This window comes from Lepidochelys olivacea, assembly GCF_965140295.1.
Source record: "Lepidochelys olivacea isolate rLepOli2 genome assembly, chromosome: 2".
NCBI lineage: Eukaryota > Metazoa > Chordata > Testudines > Cheloniidae > Lepidochelys > Lepidochelys olivacea.
This window is the reverse complement of record NC_140412.1, coordinates 121,156,992-121,184,461: the sequence shown is the minus strand read 5'-3', so window position 1 is coordinate 121,184,461 and position 27,470 is coordinate 121,156,992. Positions and strand designations below refer to the sequence as shown.

The window sequence follows — 27,470 nt, the reverse complement described above, 5'->3', positions numbered from 1 at the left end:
GTAGCCGGGGAAAACGAGAGAGACAGATAGACAGACACTCCAAACCTAAGGCTAGCTCAGGACACAGATCCCTCTGCAGGTCAATTACTCTCACCCTCCCTTCAATAGTACCTGCAGGGTCTAGGGTGTCTTATTATACTTACTACACTTGGGTTGAAAGGGACAATTACAAGAAGGGTTAGAGTGAAACTAAATGCCTGGCCAGTGCATGTTCGTTTATACACATTTTATTGAAAAAGAATTTGTACATCAAAATATTTTTGGCAAACTGTAAAAAGTATACATAAGTGCAAATATATTCTCCTTTTAAAGCAGTTAAGTGTGCGAGTATACACAAGATGTATTTAAAATATTTCTTTTTAAAAATACTGTGGTAGAAAACAACTTTGTAAAAATAAAAACAAAACATTGTATTGTTGCAATACTGGAAAAAATGAACTTTCTTAAACTCTATACACGAAACGTCTAAACAATATACTTTTAATAATATTGATTGGTGCTGGCGTCCATAGAAAGTGTTTCGAAAAAAAGTAAACTTTAATTAACGCTCGAACCACTTAGAAAGGGAATTTGTCGCTGGTGTTGGGTTGAGGCAGATTTTTCCCAGTCAAAGGAAACTTGTTTCTACTTAAAAAAAAAAAAAAAAAAAGATAGAACTGAGCACTTTTGCAGACCCTAATTTTTAGGACAATGGAGATCACAGAAATGCATTTTATTATTAACTTGGATAGACTTCCTATAAAAGATACCCTTCCCCCGCCCTTCCAAGCACATACACACCCACAAAAGAAAATCTTTCAAAAAAGCTTTGGAGCATTACATCAACTTTTTCTGTCTTTCAAGGTGTGGCAGGGGACAAAATGGTAAACAGTGCTGCCTTATGTAATTTTGCTAAGTGACTTGTGTACTATTCAATGCTATCAGGAGTGCACATTACATTTTATCTGCGTGAGTCCGTCTATACCTCAAATCTGTTAAACAGCCACCTGACTGTCTTTATTTGATAGTGCTAAGTTCACATCACACAGGGTTTGATATCTTGACAGACGCTTTGATGGTGATGGTGATGATAGTAAGATCCACTAGCAGAAGGGTGAAAAGAAGAAATGCCATTAAAATTGAGAACAAAATCTTTCCTGTCACACACTGGGGAAGAGTGATGCTGGTAGCGAGGCAATCCCACTGCAAGAGAAGAAAATAACAAGAGCTTCTCAGAAATTAGCTCGACTCTGTCTGAAAGAGTGGTTCTCTGTCTGACATACATCGTAGTTATGGCGAATATAAATTCAGATATGTGGGGAAATTAAACGTTACAGATGTGATGTAGCCTTCTGGAGCATTTAAGAAGGCCTCCACGAAATGTTAATTTCCTTGAAGACACTTTCAAAAGACAGTCTGAAGGCTATTGAAATTTACAAGATAAGTAGTCTTGTCCCATTTCTCAAAAAAGAAAAAAGAAAAGTGTAAAATTATTGTGCACACATACATACTTAAATAGTTTGTGTGTATTTGTGTGTGTGTATGTGTGTAATATTATAAACACAAAGAATATGCTTGTCAGTGTGGGTGTAGAGATCTAGATTATATAGATAATATGGATTATATAGATACATACAATCTATACCCATATACCCACAACACGCACAACCTCATATACATGTTATGTGTATACGGTGTTTGTGTGTGTATGTGTGTGCAGGTATGTTTGCTGGAGTTGTGCACACACACATCTCTGTACCCCCTCGTGTGTGTGTGTGTGTGTGTGCGGGCAACTATGCGAACACACCTGCACTTTTTTTTTTCTGAATTCAGTGCAGATAATGATCCTGATCCTGCCCTATCAAAATGAATGGGAGGTTTGTTATTGACTTCAGTGGGCAGAGGATCAATGAGAATTAATTTGATTAATTATAGAATGTGAGTGTGTGTGTGTACTGTATCTGGCTATAGTTAGACATGTGTATTCATATACTTAAGATACAGAGGAATGATGCCCTACACTTAAACCAAAAAGTACAATACCTCCCCCATACAGTATCACGAGTATATAAATCAGGTATCAGCCTCACTCAGATATTTCAAACCCCACAGCCACACGCCAGTGTGCCCGGTTCCGGATGTGCTGTATTCTTTTGGGAGCAATTCTATACAACTGTGGGGCTGATCCTGAGGTCCTTTATTCAGACTTTATTCTCCCGGTGGGAGCTTTGCTTGAGAAAGGACTGCAGGATCTAACCCAGGTGTGTTTCCCCCCCCCCCCCTTCCCAGAGCAATCTGTTCATATCTGAAAGGGGATGTTCAGTGGGTTCAGATTTTTCCTCTGGCCTATTGGACCTTTTCAAATCTTATTGGAAAAGAAGCTTATTCGAGGTTCTTCAGTAGCTTATCAGAGTCCCGCAGAGACTGGAGCAAATCTCCGACAGCACAGAACATCAGCGTCTGCATTTGTAATCTGGATAAAACTTTGTAGATTCCAAGGCAAATAGGTCTCCAGCTTCTGTGCCCGGAGGCTAGGCAGCCCTCTTGTACAGTGAGGCACATACAGTATTCATTGCAGCATGCCTATCTCTTCCTGAGCTGCTGTCATTGTCCCTTTCCTCACCCCACAGTGCTCACTGTGGAAAGGTGATTATTTCGCTGGATTTCCTTGGTCTTTCTAATAACCCTGCTGGTATGCTCACAATAAACCATTGCACTTTTTATTACAACCCTGATTCAATCAGTGAGCATGGTTTAATAGTGTGCGAAAAAATGTCTCCCTCAAGCCTCCAGGAGAACAAGTCTCTGTTTCCAATCTTTTCTTTTCTTATTCTTGGGTCAGATGCAAGTCCAAGGCTTAAACTCTACACCATCACTAACTTAAAAGGCTAGTGATTTGATATAGGTTTATTGACCGATAAAAACACATTTTGGAACCAAATCTGCATCGCATTAAACTAATAAAAAAGCAGCTACAGAAACATTATGTGCACTTGTTATTGCTTGTACGTTGTAGATTAATGAGAAATAATTGTTCTTATTCATTTACTATTAAAAATTCTTACAAACCCAGGAACTAATTTTTACCATATAGTGCCGCATATACATAAGTGTATATATTCACAAACAAAACCTTTTTAGCTACCTAGGGTATGATGATCTGAGCTGCTTTCACTAAAGGCCTGGGCCCAAATCATGGCATTAGTTTTAAACAGAACACATTTATTGAAATCAATTGGAAATTCCGTTCAAAAACTGACTGCACGATTTGCCCTCTGATCGAGCACATCTGAAATAAATATTAATTTGTCCCTTTGGCACAAATGATCTTAGCTAGCTAGCTGGCTGGATCTATATTTATAGCAGCGAGCTAGCTATGGGATCTGTACTTCTCTTACGTTTTAAAAGGATGAAACTGGATTTAAATAATCACATTATTGGAAATATTTGAGTTTTAACGGTAGAACAAAATCCCTTGAAAACAAAACAAACAAAAAAAACAACCTGTACTTGGATTGTCTCCACGTCCCTTTCAAAATTAAAATGTTGCACTCTGATAACAAAGGTCACTTCTAAGATCCTGTTGATTCCATGCCCACTGAAGTTGCTTACTGCATTTTTGGGATACATTTTTTATTTGTAAACCTCAAAGTATTTCTAAAAGCTGTCCAAAGGTTATGAAAGTGTTCCTCGAGGGGTTGGCGAGAATATGCAATTGCGAACGCGCGTGTCTGTTCAGAAAAAGGATAAGGAAGATTATTGTTCTGATCATAAAACCAAAGTGAAGAATTAATCTAATCTGTAGAACGGGATTTACAATTAAAGGAGGCTCTAATCTGGCATTTCGAAAGTGCAGATTCCGCCTGGGCAGATGGAAACTCTTTGTGGAGGTAGGGTTCGCTTACTGTTTTCTGGACCAAGGTCCATTTCCCAGGAGCTGCCGTAAAGCACTGAATTCCTGTAGCTGCTGCTGCTTTACAGATCAGCCTCTGAGATTATTTTCAAGGTTTTAACGCTGCGGTTCTGTTTGGTCAGCTTCACTGCTGAGACAAATTTAGCCAATGCAAACTTTAAACCTTCCTTTCCTAAAGGACATCCAGAACCGTTTGCACTGTTAAGAAGTTACTTCTCTGCGAGCGAAGCAGACAACAAAGGTTTAACATTGCTTTCCAAAGTGAAGGCTGGGTATTTTAGATCGAAAGGTACAGTGCAATTCTTTGAGATGAACAGAGGAATGATTGACAGCCCTTCAAGTAGCGGGGGGTAGGAGGGGGAACCCAATGAAGAGGGTCTTCTGTATTTGTTACTTGTTGAAATTCCCATAAAATTGAACAAGACCCTGCTCTCATATGGGTTAAGTCAGGCTAAAATCCTCTTCGGTGTGGTCCAGCCCAGACTGTCTTTGTTTGGTTAACCTCCAAGACCCACATTTAAAAAGGCTATTTGGAAAATTCCCCCCTAACAACTTAACATCTTTTACCCATTGTTGTGCCTTGTTTTCTCCGCTAATGTCCCCTTTGCAGTTTTTCTAAGACTACATTTTCTATAATCACTAGAGCAGGCAGGGAGGGGAGAAATCCAGGCACATTTCCCCCTCCGGTTGTAGAAATAGATTAGATCTGCTTTAATCTCTTCTGCATTTTTAAAGATTATCGGGTTTTCCGTCCCCCCCCCCCCTCCGCCGCAGCCTGCAAGACTTTGGAGGTAATATTAAACACCTTTTTCTGTCACTCTTGCTATAAATCTCCTTGGGTTTTTGTATTTAATGTCGGATTTGTAATTCTTTATGGTTTTCCTAGTATTTCTGTCTAAGAAATCAAACAAACATACCAGATGGGTTGAAACTGACAATACCATAAAGATAAGGATCTGGGTTTTAACCTCTAAACTAGAAATAACAACACTAACGGACATGTTCATATTGAGATCCAAACCCACAGCAAGGCAGTAGTGGATGGCAATTTTTGTTCTCCCCATACTTAGCCAGAAACAGAGCAAATGTGTTCACGAACAATAGCTCTATTTGTCCTTCTCGGACCAGGTTTTGTTTTCTCTTGTCAAGCTCTGTTTTCAGAGAAAACACAACGCAGCCCCCGCCTCGCCCTTGTTCCTGGGCTCTTATCTGACAGCTTCAGTAAACCAGAGTCAACCACCAGATTGCCCAAACTAGGCAGCGATTGGAGAGCCTCCTCTAATCCTAGCAAGAGCCCAGCCCCAGCCGTAAAGGAATGAAAGTGGAAGGGGTATTACCTGACAGGTCTTCCCTGGCGTTTTGGTGCAGATAGCTTTGCTCCAAAGAGTAGCTGGGCATGCTGGAGTGGATGCCCGTGGAGGCTGGGTTACTGGGTGGAAGGGCCTGCTGCTTTATATACGGAGATGCCCCCGATGCTGTCCAGTGAGCTGACGGGCTCGTGTAGGGGGAATGGCATTCAATTGCACTAGCCAGGGCGGGTGAAGATGGCACGGGGCTGCTGCTGCTGTCGGGGCCGTAGTCCCCGTTGGAAGTCACCGGGCAGCTGGCCATGTAGGTAGAGCCCGGGTTGGGGGACATGTGAGGGGCGTGATGCCCCCCGCTCAGCGCGTCGTAGCCGCCGGCCATGGAGTTAGTCATCATGTCTAGGTTGTAGCCGTTGGCGTGGCAGGCCAGGGAGGCGGAGGGCGCCTGGAAGTCAAAGCCCTGGGGCAGGATGGAGGCGCTGAAGCCGATGCTGTTCATCATGCGGTACATGGGCTTGAGCGCCTGGCACTTTCTGCGGAAGCCCCGGGGCCGGCGGCGGAAGGAGCCTTCCTCGAACATGAACTCGCTGGCCGGGTCGATGGTCCAGTAGTGGCCTTTGCCGGGGCGGCCCAGCCCCTTGGGCAGCTTGATGAAGCACTCGTTGAGCGAGAGGTTGTGGCGCACCGAGTTCTTCCAGCCCTGGTAGGAGCCGCGGAAGAAGGGGAAGCGGCTCTGCAGGAACTGGTAGATCTCGCTCAGGGTCAGCCGCTTGGTGGGCGAGCTCTGGATGGCCATCACGATGAGGGCGATGTAGGAGTAAGGGGGCTTCTCGGGCCGCCGCAGCCCCGAGCTCGCCTTCTTGTTCTTGCTGGAGGAGGAGGAGGAGGAGGAGGAGGAGGTCTCCAGGGCGGAGGGGGGCGGCTGGCTCATCAAGGCGGACTGGAGAGCTCCGGGAGCCGGGCTGCAGGAGCGGAGAGGGGCCGGGGGCTCCAGCTGCTGCTGGCCGCTCTCGGTGGTCATCTGGCGGAGGGAGGGAATGGAGGGGTGGGGTGAGGCTGGAGCGGGGTGCGGCGGGCGGGTGCCCGGGTGGGCTTGCGGGGAGGGGGCGAGCTGCTGCTCCCGGGGGCACCTCCTAGTGCTGCTGCTGGAGGCGGCGGCGGCGGACTGCAGGCAGCGCCCTGTGCATCACTCCCCCAGCAGCGCCCGCCAGGCCCCTTGCGCAATGGCTCCCCTCCTTTGCGCCGCGGCGAGCGAGGCACTTGGCAGGGCGGATTAGGCTGCGCTCCGGCTCGCCCCCTGCCCCCTCACTGCACTGCCTTGGGGAGGGCTCGGCTCAGGGCTTCTGACATTCCAGCGTGGCCCCCCCACCTGGCGGCCATCCCTCGCTGCCTGAGCCTTTGAGAGGAGGAAGCACGAGAGCCCCTCGAGTCTGGCGTCGAGGCTGAGCAGCCAGACAACACCCGGCCACCTATCAGTTCCTTAAATCTTGCTCTTGTTCTTCAGACCCCCCTGAATCCCTCCGAGAGCTCAGCCCAGCAGCAGCGAGCGAGCGAGCGAGCGAGCGAGCGAGAGAGAGAGAGACCACCCCCTTTCCAGCTGGCCCCTGTCCACTCGTCATCTGGGCAGGAGGCGCTGCCGCACCAGATCGGTCTCGCTGCCCTCCCTAACACACGCAATTACACCATTCATCAACCTCACTTAGACATTTCAATCCCCACAGCCACACGCCAGTGTGCCAGACTCCAAAGGTAACGTGCCGAGCTCTCGCTTTCCTGGCATGGCAATTGCATGCTCTCTTGTCGCTTGAAGGAATGCCCCCCCCCGCCCCTTGGGATGGAGGGAGTTCCCTACAGAGCAGCAGCTCAGGGGAGAGCGTGGAGACCGCAGGGGAGCTGAGGGGGTGGGGGGAGCATTAGAAACCGAGAGAGAATCTGAACGTACCTGTGCGTGGACTTTGCCACGGCACCCGCCCCAGGTTGACTTCCCGCACCAGGCAACAAAACGAATGTTGAGCAAGGAGCGGAACGATTCCGATCTCACAGTGTGTGTGTGTGAGTGAGTGTGAGTGTGTGAGTGAGTGTGAGTGATTGGGTTTCTGCATGGAACCCGAGACAGCAATATTGCCGCTGACAGCCTGCCAGGGTTTTATATCGAGAAACAGCTCACGAGACATTGCCAAAAAACGATGTGCCCCCGGTGAAATCATTTCCAGTGAAACCCCCCGTTCCGTTATAGGGTTACACGTGCTTGGAAACAGGGTCTGATCCAGGAACTAAGGGGAGAAGGGAGGAGAGAGAGAGAGAGACAAAGGCTGGGGGTGGTGGAAGATCTCTAAAACCGTGGGGAGGGGGGAGGATGGATGGAAGCAGCACGGGAAGTGGAAGAGAAAGGGATGCTGGAGCAAAGAGAAAGGAAAGGTTTGCGGCCGAGCAGGACGCCATATCAATATGCCTGAAGCACTGTGTATCTGTGTGTCTCCAGTGCAGCTCCTTGCAGTGGGTATACGCAAGGAGGGGGTTGGGGTTGGGGTTGGGGCTGGTCTCAGACAGTGACCTGCAGTTGAGTGGAAGCAGGCTTTTTCCATCAAACTCTGCCTGGATACCACACACAGAGCCCAAGTGTCAGTTTACTGCCCTGAGCCCGGCTCCTTTTCCCTAAGCTCCACAGTAATTAGACAAAGAAAACCTAAATTAACTGAACAGGCGTCGACAGCTTCCTCCAGCTCACCACTGCTACATACATGGGAATGTGTCCGAAAATGGCTTGATTGTACCTGAGAATCAGCTAAGAAACCACTACGAAGCTCCACACTATTTACCACACATTTTAATAGGAACCCCCGCCCCCTCAATCGCTTTGTCAATATGAATTGTTTACCTTTCGTAAGACTTTGGTATAAGTTGTTCCCATACTGTATTTGGAGGCGCAATTTCTGAGCTTGTTGGAATTACCTCCTCAGAGAATAAAAAAATCCTCTTTTTTTGCATTTAAAATCCTTCCCTGAGCCTGATCAGTGAGAGCAATTCTTTTTCTCCTAAGCTCTGTGACATCTGTTTAAATGTCCAGATCGTTCCACCACCAGAGAACACTGTAAAATCTTCACGCTCATTTCAATACACTCCTATAAGTTCTCTCTATTAAATATAAGGAGGGTAACTTTATGTGAAATAACTCCAACCAGATCATTAGGTTTAAACAATATTACGTCGGAAGGGGGAATTCTCTCAAAGTAACTTTCAGGAGAAATCTCTGCTCAGGGTGTAAAAAAATGCAATTGCATCATCTCTTTATTACAAACCACCTGAGAAAGAAAGTTCACAAGTAAACCAAAATAGCCCCAATTGGGCAGAGAAGCACCTCTTATTTACATCAGTATTCTGCCGTAATCTCCCGTTTATAGGGAAAAGAGGGTAACAAATTGCGTCAGATTCCTCATACCTGACAGGAATTTACTCTGCCTAGCAGACGATTACTTTAAACAAATCATTAAGAAGCCAGGCGTGCTATTTACAATGAATTCAAATGATCGTCGAGCACTAGCGGCACCGGTGGTGGTCGCTGCTTCTGAGTTTTACTGTCTTCTTTATTTTTAGCCACACAAATCCTGCGTCCGAGACAAGGTACTGAACGTTTCCATGACTTTTTGCTGTTAGTATCAGCTTGAGGTTCCCCCGATTAAACAAAAGTACATATGCTGGTTGGTGAAGATGTTTATTTTGGTTGGTGTATCGATTTCTGTGCTTAACCCAGCTTTGGAGTTCTGCTTTGCCAGAGTATATGGACATTATACTTTTGGCAGATACGGGTTGGTCAGATGGTGTTCTATAATCATCCTTTTTATTCTAGGAAATCTCTTCATTATTGCGGTTTCAGTTTCACGTCCGTGCCCCTCTGCTTCTTGGGATAAATGAAATAGCTTAGACTAAACCAGTTAAGAAAATGGAAGACAAATATGAAAGATAAATGTTTACTGCTATCTCAGAAACTTCCCTTCTTAACTGCAGGCTCTCTCCCCCTCCCTCTCTTCTTGTTCTGAGGTCCGGCATATGAGAAGCATTTTTTCAATTAAATCCGAGACTGAAACTTAAACAAATCCCTTCAGTATTCTAAAAGTACGTTTCCTTAAGCCCTGGAGGATTTTCCCTCCACTGTCAGTTTCAGGGTGTCTGAATTTATCAAGATCTACATAGATCTCGATAGGCTGAGGCTGAGATAGGCAGATACATTTCAGCATTGGGAATATGACTGCATTTTGCGCTAGTTGAAAATGCTGATCAACCAAAACGATCATCCAATAGACTCTCTCGGCAAAACCTAAAGAAAAATCCAAAGAGAAGACAAGTCCCTTCAAAGCAAGGAAGGAGGGGAAGAGCTGGGATGGGGGGGGGGAGGGGAAGGATTTAGTACCAATCCCAGACTCTGTTGCCCTTTCTTTGTCCTGAGCCCTCAGACCTCTTGGCTTCTATTGGACCTTTGGCACCAGGCCTGGAATCCGACTGTTTATTTGGATGGATTTTCCTTTTTGCAAACGCACATGTCACAGAGAGGACGCTTTTTATAGCCATCTTCCTCAGAACTGCATACTCCCCTATGTCCTTTTTAAATGATTTGATGCCTCTTTTGGCTACGGGGGAACATTCTGACATTTGACAATCTTTGTAACAGATTAACCATCTAACTGCTTTTCTGATAGGGACTGTGTATCCATAAATCAATCGGTGCTCTCGTCGGATCAGCCTGTGTCTAAAGAATAGACAAGGAAATACTCTACAAAACTTAAAGGCCTACCTTACTTGCAGTAAAAAAAAAAAAAAAAAAAGCGCTTTAGGCAACTAACTTTTAAAGGCAGTGTACCTTGAATAGATTGTTTTGAATCCAGCTGAGAACCCTAAATTGCAATAAGAATAGGATGTTTTAAATGACACGATTGCTACAGTTTTCCAAAGTGTGCTGAATCACGCAAGATTTGGAGAGAAATAAACAGCAGACAGGAGTAAATACATTTTCCATTTTAGGACGGAATGTTTTCCCATGTCTTTTTGGGTTATCGAGGCCGAGCCCTTTGACGTTATTCTCTGCTGCAGGAAAGTTTCCTTGGCCTGAGAAGTTTTAAACTTCTCCCATCAGTGGCGATGTTATGGAATACCGTGGGGTTGAAGACATTAAGAGGAGAGAAAAGGAGTCCCTTGGTTATGTACAAAGGTAGAGAGACACAAAAACTATATGCACAATAGCAAAGTATTCTTAACATGAAATCAGTTGAGGAGAGGGGGAATGGGGAGTAAGAGAAAAGAAACACCCGAAAACAATGTATCAGGGTTCCCCATCATTATGTCTCACTCAAGCAAAACTCCCATCGATTTCAGTTTACCCTTGATTTCCGTGGGATTTTTGCTTGAGGGGGAAGTGCAGGACCTGTGTGCTTGGAATTCTTCAAGTGCAAACTAACGCGCAGGAATGTCCTACAGGGCCAGCTAACACCAGTGCAATGGAAAGTGTGAAAGTTAGTTGCTCGGATCTTGCAGCCTTTTGCTATTTTCTCTTGTAGTCTTTCTGTTTCCCAGGCACCGGTCTATTCAGCGCGCTGAGATGGGTTTTTCAGCTTTCCGGAAAGCCATTCTATAACCTAAGGTTTGTTGCCGCTGTTCAGGAGTCTGCCTATATCATGCATTGTTTGAACGGGGTGAGCCTAAAATACCCCTCTCTTCCTCTTCACGGCTTGAGAAAGGAGGGCTCCAGTGAACGCCACGGCTAAAGTCCCTGGAAAGTCTCCTCTTAGAAGGCAGCAATGCGCGTTTTCTAGCTGGTAGATAATCTGTGAAGCAGCAACAGAAAAGGAGGGGGGAGACAGTGGGCTGATGACCCCTTTAGCTCTCCCAGATGTGAGACCGCTGCCGGACACCACCCTCAGACTCTCAGGCAGGCTACAGGCTCGCTGCAGAAAGACTGACGCAGACTTTTGCAAGGCAGCCTCCTGTCCAGCAGCCCGGCTCAGGTATGCGAGGCAGCTAGGGCTAATTGTTTTGCTGATCCAAACTGCTGTGTTGCGAAGGCGCCTTTCGCCACGGTCCTATACTTTTCCCGTTTGCTGTCCGCTGGCGAGCTAAACACTGAAATCCTACAGAAGCCTTCACTTCGTTATTGTGGTAGATCACACTGCACGTGGGCAGAGACTCAGCAGTATCTACTGCCTCAGAATGAGCCTCTAGTTTCAATAGCTCGCACTAAGGTAATATGTGTGTATTTAATGAACATGTCATCTGACCTCCAGGCATTTATCATAGGAACTCCATGCATATTACACACACCCACTGACAGGAATCTGTGTAAAATACTCACTCTGTATTGTCCTTTGTCTACTTCGTAAGTGCCATCCTACGGTAATTTAGAACATGTCTTTTTGCCTGTAGTATTAGGGAGATCTTGCTTTTCCTCCACCAGAGCACAATGTATAGGAATTCCGCCCCGCCCCTTCCCCCCCAAGCCTGTGATCTGCACAATTCTATATGAACTTCCCGGAGTATCAAAATAACCCCCCTACTGCGGACAGGATACAGGTCACCTCTTTAAAGGAAACACGACCCTTCCAAAAATATATAACATCTCTGACGCAAAAAAAATAAAAATAAAAAAAAATCTTTTGTCTCCGGGCATCCTTTGTACGGGTAAATAAAACGTGACAGGCGCTGAGTACAATAATAATAATAATAATAATTAATAATGTATTTTTAAAAAGCAGAGAAAATACAAATTCTACGTTTAGTCTGGTTTTCCGTCACAGTTCAGGCTAGGACAGTGGAGTAGCATGCAGCACACTTGGCTTAGAAAGGGGTGAGCCTTTTAGGCAGGGATCTGTTGTGATTCCGATATAGCACGCTGGTAAGTGACAAACTCTGCTTTGGCAGAATCTTCCAGCATAGGATGCGAAGCGAGATCTGTCCGAACGGGAGAAATGCGGTTCTTGGTAGTAAAGGGCAATCTCAATCTCCAGTGCGTTTGTCCAGTGCACATTTGAACAACAGCCTTATCATGGAAGTTATTTTGGCTTCATAGTACTTCTATTTAAAATAAAAATCCGAATCCTGCTCCCCATTCGCCAGTGACAGCAATGAATAAGGCCAGCAAGATTTGCCCGCAGATCTAAACACGCAATACCTTCTTTTGTTTTGCTTTTAACTCTCTCAGGTTTACATTCCAATCAAATGAGATTTCTGCTCAAATAGCTTTTCTACATCGTCAATGATTTTCATACAGGGCTTCGACCTTCATTATTTTCCACGCCTTTTGTAACTGTAGGTGAGTGAGGGGAAGTGTCAGATCTGCTTCTAGTCTAGTTGTTTTAAAAATACTCTTCTCACTGAAGGCTGCTCGATTCCGACACTCTTATTTATATTAAGTGGAACCTTACTCCAGTGACTTGTGGGGCTACTGACAGAGTAGGGTGCTGTTAAACATGAAGGTGGGTGTCAGACTTTGGCCCAGAGTGGGTCAATTCTGTAAAGAAACACGTACGAGTTTGGGTTTCACTTTGCAATGGGGAGTGGGGTCTGTAGCTAAATATTAAAGACACGGGGCATAATCCTGGTGCCAGTGACGTCCGGGTAAAACTCCCTTTATCTTCACTGATGCAGGATCAAGGCTGTGATCTCTAATTTGGGCTGTGAAAGGAGAAATTGTTGGATCCCGTGGAGAGAAAAGACTCGATCTGTTTTTTTTTTTTTAAAGGTTGCCTGGTTTGGTGTGGAAAGCAGAGAGCAGCTCGCCTTAGCCTTGCGATGTTAACTGGGAGGGGGAAAAGTGCTGTGGATTGATGTGACATAACCCGCAGTGTAATATGAATCTGACCTACGCTGTTTACGTTGGGAAGATGGAGATTCAAAGATTCGTTTCTGCCCAGGCCGCGTGTATGGAATGAGCTCAGAGGAAAAGAACATTACGCGTCTCCCATCCTTTGCGGAGAGGCCAGCTGGACGTCTGGGGAACGTGCTAATCAGGAGCAGGTTTCATGCCCCAGTTCGTGAGAGGTTTTCATTAATTTCGTAGTAACGGCCATAAAATATAACGATCCACTCAAAGGTAGGGCCGAGTGACTGAGTGCCGGATTATTAAATGATTTACGAACATAGTTTGGAAAAAAGTAATAATCCAAGGAGCACCTACGAGCGAGGCTGCCAATTCCTGAGCGAGCTTTGCGCTCCCCGGTGCACCTCCTCGGACATTCAGGGAGACCCCGGCGCTGACTAGGGCAGGAAACAAGAAACCCCGTTTTACATCATTTAATGGGCTGTGTGTCGGCAGAAGGTGCGTTGTGCCCTGCAGCTCCGCCGCTGGAGCGTCTCCCAGGGAAATAGATGGACCAAAGGGAAGAAGAAATGATGCCCTCCCATAGGTGCTGGGACTAGGGGTGCCGGGGGCGCTGCCCCACCCCCTGGCTTGCAGTGCTTTCCGTCACATCCAGGGTCTGCAGTTTGGTTCAGTGGCTCTCAGCACCCCCACTGCACAAACCCTCCCGGCGCCCCTGTGCGCTCTCCTACCGCAGGTGGCCTTCTCTGAGCGCCTGCGCTGGAAGGGCTCCCCGGAGCTCACCTCTCCCTGCGGCGGGGTGGTTCCGCTGGCACGAAACGTCTCTGACGGGTTTAAACCATTCGCCATCCACTGTTTTAGGGAGACGTTTCCTCCTTTCCCACCCCACTCCAGAGCGGGAGGGGAGGGAGCCTACCTGGAACGAGAACAGCTCCATGAGCGTGGTCAAAAGGGTACGCTGACCTCTCGGAAACCTAGAGTCAGCAGAATCGCCGAAGGATTTACTTGGCCTCCTCTTTGGCTTTCGCTGCCACGGGCTGCGCACTTAAAGCGCCCGCCCTTCTCCTAAGCTCATTAGGCTTCGGGGCCATGGCGAGTCCATCTCTTTCTCCCTCCCACCCCCAGGAAGGAAAAAGGAGCCCTGAACACCATGCCCTTGGCAGAAGGAACTGCTGCTCTGGAAGGGAGAGAGATGTGGAGGGGCAGGGCCAGGGGGGTTTGTATAGTGGGGGTGCTGAGGGCCACTGAACCAAACAGCAAACCCTGTATCTGATGGAAACCACTGCAAGGGAGGGAGGGGAGCCACCATCCCTAGTTCCAGCACCTATGGGTGGGACAGACTCCAGCTGTTGTTTGATACCTGGGGTGGCTGCTGCTGTCACCAATCTCCCCCAGCCGCTTCCATTAACTCGGCTATCTCCCCTGACAAAGGGCCCACGCCCCCGTCCTTTCTCCCGGCTCCCCAGAAGTAGCCCCCCGCCCCTTTCTCCTGGTTTGTCCTTTCCGCTGGGTGGCGCTAGGCTCTTGCGAATGAGGGCTCAGGCGGCAGTCCCAGCACTTTCACCACCTGCCGGGCGAGCGTGTCCCGGGAAGCCCGCTGCTCTCCGGAGAGCGCCGACGGCTCCCCACTGACCGATCGGGGGCACAGAATAGCAGCGCTGCAGGGCAGCAGGCGTCTGCCCCTGAAACTGACGAGCGAGGAAATAGCTTGCTCCACTTGCACATACTGGGATCACGTTATGCGGAGGGCCATGCCTGTCTCTGTTGTTAGAGCCACGTGCCCGCTCCCTGTGCTCAGCTTGGCAGCCAGGCTTCAAGGCGAAATCAATGGTAGTTGATAGTTGTTACATTTCTTTTTAAAAGGGTAGGACCTAGGGATGCCGAACGTGCTGAAAGTATTTGGACAGGTTTATTCCCAGCCCTGTGACTTAAGTGATTATTTGCTATTTGTTTTACTCGAGATCCAAACAAAAGTTTGTCTCTGGTGTTCGCACTACCACGGCAGACCGGTGTGTTTTTAAAGCGGGTCACTGCAAATCTGCATTTCCACCCGCGAAAGATAGCCCGTGAGCACGGAATGTTACCTACTTGCCAGGGCAACAATGGCTCCGAATCACCTCCGTGAATCGCTCCCAAAGAATCTTTGCAAGATCCGGTGGGGCCTGGAACACAGGTTGTTGTAGGATGACTTCTAGCCCTGCGTGTGTTTTTCTAATTGCTTGACATTTTTCACTCTGCTGAGTTCGTGTAAAGACGGATAGCTATAGAAATACAAACTCTCTAAACTCAGGGTTATTGGTCCGAGGCTGTTAGAAAACATGCTAGCCTCAGTGTAGTCTATTGACTAGGGGTGGGGGTGGAGGGAGAAGAAGGGATTGGAGTGTCAGCACGTTTTCTCCTAAACTCGGTGTTTCTTTGCTTTTGTGGTTTTAAATCGGACTCTTATTTATGATACACTTTCCCACGTTGGTTCCTTTGTGCGTAGATAAGTGTCTTAAATCGAGTTAAAAGCTCTGTACTTTAGTTACCTAATTTCCTCATTCGGTCTGGTAAGCATATTGTATGTTTTTCCCCCCTAACCGAGCGTTTTGAGAAAGCTGTTTCCGAGACTCCCAGTTCATACGAAATAATTCATCAATCCAGCTCTACAATCCAGTTTCCTTTACATTTGAGGAGCGGGGGAATGGTTTAAGATTTACACATCGATATACTTTGACTGACGTGACAAACTCATATCTTTTATTCAAACTGTTCTAACTATTTTTCGTTAGGCTGAAATGTACACACATCTTAAAACAGCTTACAGCGTCGAGGATCTGGCCAATTTTAAAGAGAGTTTTCCCCAGATGAGTTATGTCACTGAAGGGGGGAAAGGACATTTTCAAAGAACCCATTTGTTTGGCTTTTATGTCACGTTTGCTGATAACAACATTCACCCCTGTTTCTTACTACGAACATAAATTCCCCCTCAGACTTTCTCAGGCAGAATTGTCCGTTCTTACCTCCGTGTGTTAGAGCTGTGAGAAACTACATGGTAATTTACAAGCGATTACAGTTCATCTGATGATGCTAAACACATTGTGTATGTTGAACAATAAAATACAACGGTGGCTGGCAAGGAGTTAGCAATATGTCAGTGCATTTGAGTGCACTAGGAAAATCAATAGACGTTTCTGAACCTGAATTCCTAAGGCAGGTTAGTTTAAACAGCCATCACCTATCCAGTTCCTAATGCTCTCGCATCACATTTGTCCCAAGGCAATGTAAGAAAGACCATTTTAAACAAAAGGTTGACCATTTTAAACAGAAGGTTGACACACTTCGGCTATGTGTTCACATCGATTAGAGAACTTCGAGGATTGTTTTATTGTTTGGATTGCAGGGAAAGGAAGGGTGAGATCTGTTAAGCGATTTAGGTCACGTTGTTATGGTGCTTGGCATGAACAGGGTCTGTGTGAGAGAGGGGGCTGCTTGTGCCCAAACCGAAAGGGAAAATCTCGGTGCAAATAATCGAAGGCAGACATCCCTGGAGGAAATACGCAGGAGCATGGAATTTTGAGTCTTTTCTTGCTTTTGTTAGCTCCTGAGGAGGAGTCTCTTACAAAGCAAGGACCAGGATATTGATTGATCCAGGTTTGATTACATCCAAAGAGGCTGGGAAACGGAGAAAAGAGTGTGTGATCTTTTTGAATGGCCTTCTGCGGACTGAGAGAAAACAAAAACAAAGGACTCATTCTGTGGCGTGGCTAATTCTTGTTGAATCATCCAATACATCCTATGTAAATGAAGGCAAAGAGTAGCAGTGTTGTTATCTACCGCCATACCTAGGGAAAGTCATTAACTGAGAGATGGGTAAATAAATACATCAAAATACTAAGCTTAGGAGACTCGAACTGTTTTTCTTTTTTATCTGGCAGCAAGACGGGGGTCCAGGTTACTTCCCCAGACTTGCAATACTCTATTTGGGGGTGGGTCGGAGGGAAGCTGTTAGTATATTTGGTGTCTGGTGGAAATTAAGAGAAATCCTTACAAAGGCACCAGACATCATAGCGCTATTCGCATAAGATGCTGCAAGTGGCAAGAGACGCCGAGTTTTCAAGCGCTATCAGGAAAGTAAGGCAAAGAAGCTATAAAACAAGACGCCCTGGAAAGCGGTTTACATTTCCTCGTTTGTGAACAAGACTCATTTAATACTGTAATTTAAATTAACAATAATAAAGCTGTTCATATGTTAGGGACAAGTATACTTAAGTCTCCGCAATGGCTGCATTTTCTTGCTTTTTCACAGCAACACAAATAGTAGTTAAAATAGATACATTTAATTTTAAATTATATTCAGTTTTCTTTCTTTCTCTTTTGGCTGTGTAAAGAATAATTCTCTGAATCTTGATTACGTCGTGTTAGCTTTATGCCTGCTGGATATTATATGTGTAGGATTGTAAATTATTTCCTATGGAGCTTTCGATTGATTAGTTGGGATATTCTTATTCTTTATTGCTATAAATAGCAACGCTAATTATTGCTTATGACTTATGAGGTAGGCTGCGAGAAGAATTCCTGGGACCCGATCCTGCTCCCATTGAAGTCGTACTCACTGTAATCACATGCCTTTCACTCCGTGCTCATTTGATCTTTTCAGTTATACTATTCCTTTTAACGTCGCAGATTCCTGATAACTATCTAGCGATCTCAGTACCCAGCCAATATACAGCGTGATTTCCCCCATATGGTGAACATTGGGAACCTACTTACCGATTCTCGTTTGTGAACACGACTCCTTTACAACTGACATATACACGATGCAGATAAAAATAATTCGGAAGTAGGTTCCCAATGTTCCCAGTGAGTACGTACTTTTGAATGATTTTTATCTGCATCGTGTATATGTCAGTTAGGGAGGTAAGCTCAAGGTCTTATGGAAAGTTTCTTTTTGAATACTATCATATGGCATGCTCCTTTCTCCAGTTTTCTTTCTTTTTCTTATTATTGGGGCATGATTGCAGCTGAGGACTTGCTCTTCTGATGGAATGACGTGAAAATAGCTGCATCAAGGTAAAGTATGATCCGGAAGGTAATATCATTGGTATGGAGTCTATAGAGGAAAATAGGCACTTTTTGGACCCGGTAAACAACGCTAATACTACTTAATACAAATAGGAAAGGGTCAGAAGCAGAGAGCTGAAAAGAATGGAATAGGATACAAAATTCTGCACCTAGCCGATGGAACCAATGAATGATCACTTATAGCCTTCATTTTCATTAGCCAGTTTTCTCCCCAACATAGTGCTCTAAGACAATGAGGTATGATTCAGGCTATTACCAACGGCTGTCACAGGTTCAAAAAGTTACCCTTACACATGGGAACAACCTAACTCCTTGAGTTTTGGACACAAAGCTCTCTGGAGACATTCACAAATTCACTTGACTTCATAGGGGCAGGATTACTTTTTGGGGGGGAGGGATTATTTTTTATCATGAATGTATACAGAACCTAGCACAATGAGGCCTTGGCTCCTTGGCTGAGATCTCTGGACACTACTCCAGTACAGAAAACACTTTTGCATTTGGAGCTCTGATATGTGAAAATACTCCTATAACCAGGCAGCTTCTTAACAGCTGCACAGCTGGGGATGCTCAAATTGCCTAGCTTATTTCTTCTAAAATACATAGTGGTTGAGACTCACTAAGGGCCATATGCTGCTCTCTGGTAAGACACTGGAAAAAATAAGTGTCACATCTCCATTTCTTGGCTGACACAGGATAAAAGATTACCACTGCTACTTAGGAATGGAATATTTCTTGTAGCACAAGTGATAGTGAATTGTAGTTTAGAGCTGATGGTGCCAGCCTCAATCCCTGCTCATGGGCAATGCTGGGCTGTTGCATAAATTACTCCCTTTAGCACCAAGAGACCTCAGGTTTGCCTTTTCCAGGCTTATGTGCCCAGAGGACAACAAAACTATAGAAACTGGTCACCTAAGAGGAACATGGAGAGTGAGAGAGAGTCCTTCTACATCACTTTCTGGGGATCTGCATGGCTAAAGACAGGGTTCCCTAGAGATTCCCAACTTTGACTATGTGATCAGGCCACATCTTCTGTCTACACTGCCCTGTTGGCTTCATCTGGTGGAGGACTTACTTACTATGTCAGAAATACAGTTGTCACAAATCTGCTGTGATTTTAGTTAAGCTTCCTCCCACCATCCCATATTCCTGGTCACATGAATAGAGAGTATAGGCACCTTGGACATTTACAGAGAAATAACTTGTGTATTTAACAGAAAACAACTTCCTTCCCTCCACCCATCATGTCTTCTTTTATAAACCCACTGTCACAAATGCAGAAGACAAGAGGATGTGTCCATTTCTGAAGGATAGCAGAATGCTGGTGGAGCAATTGTTTGGGAAAGGAGACTTGCTGCCAAAGCTATCCTGAAAATAACTGATTTATTCCCAGATGGATAACTCATTCCAACTCCTGAGATCAGCAGTGTGGATCCAAGAGAAAAGCTGGCTCAGAGGAGCATATTCATGCCCTAATCTACACACACAAATCTGTCTTGTCGTAAATGAAGAATGTATGAATGTATGATCTTAGGTGGGCAAAATGTCTTCTTCTCTATGTTAGTAGAGCCCACAATATATTGGGGTCTTGATCTTATTGGGATAGCTGGGTATAGTAATAATAATAATTGTACATAGAAATTATTGAGCATATGTTCCAATTAATGTCTTTCACTTTTGATCCAAATATATCTCTATTCCATATGCTTATGTTATTTTTCACTAAATACTGCACCCAGTCCTGTGAGGAGTTGAGTTCCTCTTTTGAACTCATGAGTACCTCACAGGATCAGGCCCATTGTAATTAACTGATATCCTACATGGGAAAACATGAAAATGATTACATAGAAAATAGAATAATTGGATAGTTAGACACTTGTTAAATTAATTCCACATACAATGACATTTCCTGGCCTGTTATTTTCCTGATGTACCTCATTTAAGGTCTGATCCAATGCCAACTGAAGTCCATGGGAGGCTTTGCTTTGACATCACTGGGAGTTGCACTGCATTCTGTGCATCTTGTAGGCCATTTGGGTCTTGGCAGGCTAAGAGCTGTGAGATGAAACCTCAGCTCATCTGTTTTGAAAATGGTGGTTACATGTGGGGAAAGTTTGCTCTAACTATATTTATATTATAAGTGGTGGAAATAACAGGGTATGGAATGGATTTATTTGAATACTGTGTTATATACGGAATATACATCAGGGATGGATGTGGTATGCTAATTTTATCCACACTGGTGAACCAGAGAACTTAGAGACTTGTGAGGTTAGAGGGACTGAAGAGATTGATGGAGTTGTGCGGTCACTCATCTCACCAATGGGCAGAGTGCACCTTTGGGACTTGTAAAATGCATAATGATAGTATAGTGGTATACCCAAATTTGAAAAACAATCCCTGGCTTGTTGACAGTTGCATGTGGGATAAGTTGTTGTCTGAGTGCATCACTAAGTACTCTGAACACTTGATGAGTAACCTGCTAACTGTGTCCAGATTTGGGAACTGGAGAGGAAGCATATAGATAGAAAGGAAGGCAGGAGAGAATGAAGAGGTTGTGGAGAGAATGGAGTGATGGAGGTGGTTGTCTGTGGGGGAAGGGGCTATAACATAAAAAGGAATAAAAAATAAGTAAGGAAATAAGGAAATAAAAAATGATGCAATAGGAGGAATTTAATCCCCTAAAGCATAAAGCAAACCTGCTAGTAGGGATAAAGGGACTTGGCCTTGGTTTTCTTCTCACATACACTGGTATAAACAAGTAATAACTCAGTTAAAGTCAAAGGGGTTACACTAGTGTAAGCCTGGGATATGTGAGAGGAGAATTCCACTTCTTGAAGTCAGGGGAAGGTTTTCTGTTGACATCAGTTGAAGCAGGATTGGCCTTCAAAGTACCATTTGACTCTCATCCATTTTGTACATTGTTTACGACAGTATTAATCAGAAGTGATATCTGTAATGTTTTAACAATGCACAAAAACATTGAAAACGTGGAAACGCTGCAGTTGTTTTTGGTCCCTTGCCATTGGGCGCAGTCCATTTCTGTGGCCATGAGTTGGTTACCTAAGAAACCACAATGGGATGGAGTTTGACTGGCTATGCTGTTAGGATTTTGGATAGATCTGGAGTAGCTGATGTGCATATCATACACACATACATACACTGATATTTTTACATTAGTGAAAATAAATACAAATGGAATGCTTGACACATGAGCTCAGTTAGAACAGGAACATAATTTGACTTGCTGCAAGGAGGAATATTTTTCAAAGTGATTCAGAAGGAGATGTCGGTATTGGTTAGTTATACCAACAACTTTGCAAAGAGTACGTTTATGTGATGTAGTTGGAAATAACTTCTGCGGTACAAATGACAAATAACACCTGGCTTGCCTGAAGGATGGAACAGTTACTGAGTTTATAATGCTCAAGACTGACGCACAAAACATCACACAGTCATTGAATGAAACAGCACACGCTCTATTTTATTACATTTTTCTGTAATTTGGTGTAAACATCCTTTGTGTGGGCTGTAATGGTGATTTTCTTTAAAAGCCTGATAGGCCTGGTTGTGACTCATCCCAATCAACAGTCATGCCACTGAGTTCAGTGGAAGCAGGAAGGGGCCTCACCTGTCTGAGTATGTGAAGTAGAGCCGGTTGACATTTTTTCAGTGAAAAATGGCATTTTGGCCCAAATGATTTTTTTGGTGTGGAAAATATGAACTCTAACTGAATTTTTCAATGAAACATTTTCAGTGGTTGAAAACATTTTTGTTTTGTTTTTTCTTTCCTTCCTTTTTCTGGGGAACAAATGGGGGAAAATGTGAAAAGCATTTTTTTTCCAGTTTTTGCTTTACTCAAAAAACTTTAAAAATTCCAACTAAATGCAAATGGATAAAAATGTATGGAAAAAATATGGCATTGACTGATCAGCTCTATAGTGTGGTGACCTATCTCCTGATCCCGCTCTCATTGCAGACAATGGCAAAAACTTCAACAGGAGCTGGAGCACATCACTGCTGCCTGGTTTTCTCAAGTAATAGCACAATAGTACAACATGGTGTCATTTAACATGATACTGTTACTTACACTTACACACACACAGACACATAAAACAAGCAATGTGGGAAGATGTTTACTTATGCAATATGATTTTTCAGTTTGCGCAGAACCCTTTAAAAGATCTGTTCAATAGCTGACATGAATACGAGAGTAGAATGATTGCACTTAAACTTTTGAAACTATATTTCAGCAACAATTTCCTTGTCTACAACTTTACAAGGCTGTAAATAGCCCCTGTGTGCATAATGAATTCTGACATCATAGGCCAGGCCACTTACACACAGCAGGTTAGCCAGAACTTTTATTAGCAAGTATACCTTGAGGCTAAACAAAACCCCCCAATTTCTATTATAAATGTTGCAATAAAATGTTCCTTTGAGTTTTCCTTGTGTTCCATGTTCCTTCTTTCTTCCCGTTCCAAGTAATTCTTTCTGCAGAGTATAGGATACAGTCAGATTACACAGAAAATATGTTTTGTTGCAGACGTATTGGATATTAACTATTGTTACAAGGTGGCTTTCATGGTTAGACTTACAGGGCCAATGGAAGAGGGTGGCAAAGAATAAAACCAATATTTTTTTACTCTCATAATACTGCACTGGTGATCACAGTAATTCCTATATGATCTAAGATGTATATGTCTTGCCTTTATTTATCCAAATGGTGAGTGTAATGGAACTTAAATATGTTACTACATGGGGAAAAAGAGTGGACAGAAAAGATTAAAAAAGAAAAAAAGAGAATGCAGGGGGAAAATTATATACTTTTTCGTGGAATTATTTTGTAATGAAATTATTTCTCCTACCTGGTCTATATTCTTATTCGCCGATCCATCAGTGATGTTCTAGGTTCTTATATAAAACACAATAAAAACTAATGCAAATATAAAACTTTTTTTTTTCATGTTAGCATGTATATTTTCCACACAGTGCCTTACAGAAAACCTACACCCTGACACCAGTGCCGGATTTCCAGTTAGGCACAGTAGGCATGTGCCTAGGATTGCTGGCATTCTAGGGGCACCTTACCTCTCCAAAACAGTGTGAAACACGAAGGTCAGCTGCAGGCTCGGGGGGCGCTGAAGATGCTGTGCCTAGGGGCACGTAAGGTGTAAATTCGGCCCTGCCTGACACTTACAACTAGGTGTAGCACTTACTTTTTTAAGTTGACCCATTTTGTTCAATAACACTGCTCATGGAAGTAAGAAATAGCCCCAATTCAGGAAAACAAGGAGGCCTGGGTTTTATTCCAGACTCAAGATTGCTGGATAAGTCACTTAGCTATTGAAGAAAAGCTCTGTATAAGAGCCAAGTATTATTATTATTATTTTATTATTCAGAAGGCATTTGCTTTAGTCTCATTGACTAGTTAAGTTAAGCACCTGTTTAAGTGTTTTCCTAAAAAGAGGCCTATGTCTAGTTGAAAATGCTGTCTAAGTGCGATCTGTCCTTTTGTCCTATACTAAAAGACTTGATATATAGTATAACACTGCAGTGCTTACTATGCACCAAAATAAGAGAGCTTGCTGGTATTAACTGTGTTATTTCTGCTGACTCCCCAAGCTTTTTGGATATTTTTATGAAGAGCTGAATACTAGATAGAGAACTCATTGGGAGCTACTCAAATAATCCCTTCCACTATTTTTATTTCATTATCTCTCTGTTTTCAAGGACCTTTCATTTATGCCCCTGTGTTACTGGATTTCTGAAACACTGAAATCACACGTTCTGTGTATGCTCTAGATTTACAAACTCCATGCCCATGTCTTTTTAATCAAGTTAAACAGATGTGAAGCTACATTCTTTTTCAATTAGATTTTGTCTGGTTTTTTTTTAAACACCATAATATGTAGATGAGAATTTTAAGACTAACATAGCCAATATCCAAGTTTCGACAGCATCTCGACTCCTATGATGCAGCAAAGCCCAGTTGTGACTCTTTGAGAAAATCTTAGCTACCCTAAATGGTCTCTCTAGCCAGAACTGATTTTCTTTTCCTTTTATGAACTCATCAAGTGAACAGGAAAAGTGACAAGAGAGTTTTGTTTGGCCCAGTTCCTATGGGAGAGAAGCATCTTATTAGCTTGTTTTTTTCCCCTCAGCATATTGTAAGTTTCATTGTTATTGAATAGGTTATCAGGAGGTCAGTGGGCTAACTGGTTGTTTGGATTTCCTAAAATTGTGCCCCTCCCTAAACGTGGCTAAAAAGATTGTTTACAGACTGCTCTGTGAACCTGGACTGCACACTAAAAATTGAACACAATGCTACTGCTCTTTTGGTTTCCCCTTCCCGCCCTCCCAGTCAACCTAGGTATTTCATAACTACGTGGGGTTCATTAAGATTCTTAAAAAACAGAAGACAAACTTCAGAAACTCATAGTTCTACAGATTCCTCAGTACATCCTTATGAGATTTGCAGTAAAGAAATGCAGTGCAGAATGAGAGATCTTAAAACAAAGACTAAGCCCTGGTCTACACTATGGGGTTAGGTCGAATTTAGCCGTGTTAGGTCGATTTAAAAATGACTTGCGTCCACACAACCAACCCCATTCCGTTGGCCTAAAGGGCTCTTAAAATCGACTTCTGTACTCCTCCCCGACGAGGGGAGTAGCACTAAAATCGACCTTGCTGGATCGAATTTGGGGTAGTGCGGACAAAAAATCGACGGTATTGGCCTCCAGGAGCTATCCCAGAGGGCTCCATTGTGACTGCTCTGGACAGCACTTTGAACTCCAATGCACTAGCCAAGTACACAGGAAAAGCCCCTGGAACTTTTGAATTTCATTTCCTGTTTGGTCAGCGTGGCGAACTCAGCAGCACAGGTGACCATGCAGTCCCCCCAGAATCGTAGACTGTAGAATGTTTCTACACTCCCCCTATCATCTCCGTCCCTGAGGTAACTGCAGATTAGAAGGCAAAAAAACCACACTTGCAATGACATGTTTTCCAAGCTTATGCAGTCCTCCCGCACTGATAGGGCACAGCTTAATGCATGGAGGCATTCTGTGGCAGAGGCCAGGAAAGAATTAAGTGAGCACAAAGAGCAGAAGCAGGACCTGATGCTGAGGCTAATGGGGGAGCAAATGGACATGACGAAGCATCTGTTGGAGCTGCAGGAAAGCCAACAAGAGCACAGACCCCCGCTGCATCCATTGTATAACCACCTACCCTCCTCCCCATGTTCCATAGCCTCCTCACCCAGATGCCCAAGAACGCGGGGGGAGGCTCCGGGCACCCTGCTACTCCACTCCAGAGGATGGCACAAGCAACAGAAGGCTGTCATTCCATTTGATTTTTAATGTGGCTACAATAAGCAATGTGGCCTTGTCCTTCCCTCCTCCCCCACCTCACCCAGACTACCTTGTCCATTATCTCATTCTTTTGTAATTAACAAAGAAAGAATGCATGGTTTCAAAACAATAGATACTTTATTTCGAAGGGGGGAAGGGTGGTTGGCTTACAGGTAATTAAACTCAACAAAGGGGGCGGGTTTGCATCAAGGAGAAACACACACAACTGTCACACCGAAGCCTGGCCAGTCATGAAACTAGTTTTCAAAGCCTCTCTGATGCACAGCGTGCCTTGCTGTGCTCTTCTCATTGCCTTGGTGTCTGGCTGCTCAAAATCGGACATCAGACGATTTGCCTCAACCTCCCACCCCAACATAAACCTCTCCCCCTTACTCTCACAGATATTATGGAGCACACAGCAAGCAGCAATAACAGTGGGAATGTTGGTTGTACTGAGGTCTGACCAACAGCGCCAGCGAGCTTTTAAACATCCAAAGGCACATTCTACCACCATTCTGCACTTGCTTAGCCTATAGTTGAACTGCTCCTTACTACTGTCCAGGCTTCATGAGCCATGGGAGCAAGGGGTAGGGTGGAGTAGGTGCGACCGTGCGGTGCTGCCGGTTGGGAGAGCAGCCTGAGGCAGAAGCCTCCAGCTCGCAGGAGAGCAGAGTTGCAGTGGAAGTGGTGGAGCCGTACACCATGCCCTGGAGGTTGCTAGAAGCTGGGCAGGGAAGACATTCCCAGAACTCCCGGCCAAGCTACATGTCTGACAAGGACAGCTACCAGTCCTACTGCACCGTCTGCTGCAGAGTTGCAGGAGAGCAGAGCTGCGGTGGAGCCATACACCATGGATGAGGACGGCTAGCAGTCCTACTACACCGTCTGCTGTGAAGGCACCCAGGACCTGCTGCTGTGTAGCAATGCCAGCTGCTGCACGTGCTTCTCTGTCAAATGTATAGAGGTCCTGGTAGGGCAAGGTACCTCGGCCAAGGCAAAAGGGCAAGAGACCTGGAGTTGTTACATTTGTCAACCGCAGAAGTGCTAGGGGGTTGTAGCGGGGTAGACACCAGCTCCTGCCCTGAGGGGCTTAGAACAGCCCAGGAGAGGGCTGTGGCAAGCAGCCCAGAGTGAGTAGGGAAGTAGGCTCAGCTGGGGCCATGCCACAATTAGGGCTCAGCTGGCCTTATAAGTAGGCAGTGAGCCAGGAGCTGACTCACTCTCTCTCTAGCCTTTGGAAAGGGAGGGACCTGGCTGCAGGGAGCAGAGAGTACCTAGATTGAAGCAGGGCTGGAGAAAGGCCAAGGGAACTGGGGAGCTCCATCCTGCAAAATTCCAGGCTTCAGCCTCGTAGAAGGCCAGGCAGGTACTGAGGTTGTGCAGGGGGCAGCCCACGGGTCGGCTGAGGCAGCAGGTCCAAACCCCTCCTTGCCAGTGATGAGTGGCTTTTACATTGCAGTCTGCCCCCGATACAAGGGGCTAGTTGGTGACTGGCAGTAGCCTTACACTGAGGCAAGGTGGGGATAGTGGGTTGGGGTTCCCCTGGGTGGGGGAACCCTGAGAGACAGTGGGTGTATTGCCAGGGGGCAGCCATCCAAAAGACAAGGGGCACTGGGTCCTGGAAGGACGCGGGGCCAGCAGTAAGGTGGATCACCGACCTGCAGAGGGCGCTCCGGAGCCTGGTGAGCTAATTCCTGATGAAGACCAGCAGGAGGCGCTGCAGGAGTGAGTCCACTTCCTTACAGGGGTGTTACAGCGCCGACCGGACTGGAACGTATGGCTGCAAGACTTCTTCACCAGCGAGAAAGGACAGGAATGTGATGCACCTAAAATCTAAAAAGGCCCGCACATTTCCCAGAGTCACTACTCTTGATAACAGAACATCAATGTTTGCACTGCCTACTTGGATCACAGCAGCCCCACAGTAGACTTGCCCACAACAGCAGCGGTGACAGTGAGCTGAGTGGGCTCCATGCTTGCCGTGGTATGGCGTCTGCATGGGTAACCCAGGAAAAAAGGCGTGAACCGGTTGTCTGCCCTTGCTTTCAAGGAGG

General features: G+C 45.1%; 1 protein-coding gene across 1 annotated transcript; it reads right to left on the bottom strand.

Annotated features, from left to right (window-relative positions):
- Positions 1-384: 384 nt before the first annotated feature.
- FOXF2 (forkhead box F2) lies at positions 385-6,250 on the bottom strand. The gene is made up of 2 exons (XM_084621397.1): positions 5,230-6,250; positions 385-1,182 (listed from the first exon to the last, which is right to left on the bottom strand). Exons 1-2 carry the CDS (start codon positions 6,215-6,217, stop codon positions 1,016-1,018), a joined length of 1,155 nt encoding a protein of 384 aa, XP_084477523.1. The 5' UTR covers positions 6,218-6,250; the 3' UTR covers positions 385-1,015.
- Between the last annotated feature and the right edge of the window lie 21,220 nt (positions 6,251-27,470).

Bases quoted from the DNA above. Each gene is read 5' to 3' on its own strand.
- FOXF2 (XM_084621397.1), bottom strand. From the start codon at position 6,217: ATGACCACCGAGAGCGGCCAGCAGCAGCTGGAGCCCCCGGCCCCTCTC. The intron at 1,183-5,229 runs GTAATACCCCTT...CTTCTCTTGCAG, and splicing joins CGCCAGGGAAGACCTGTCAG to TGGGATTGCCTCGCTACCAG.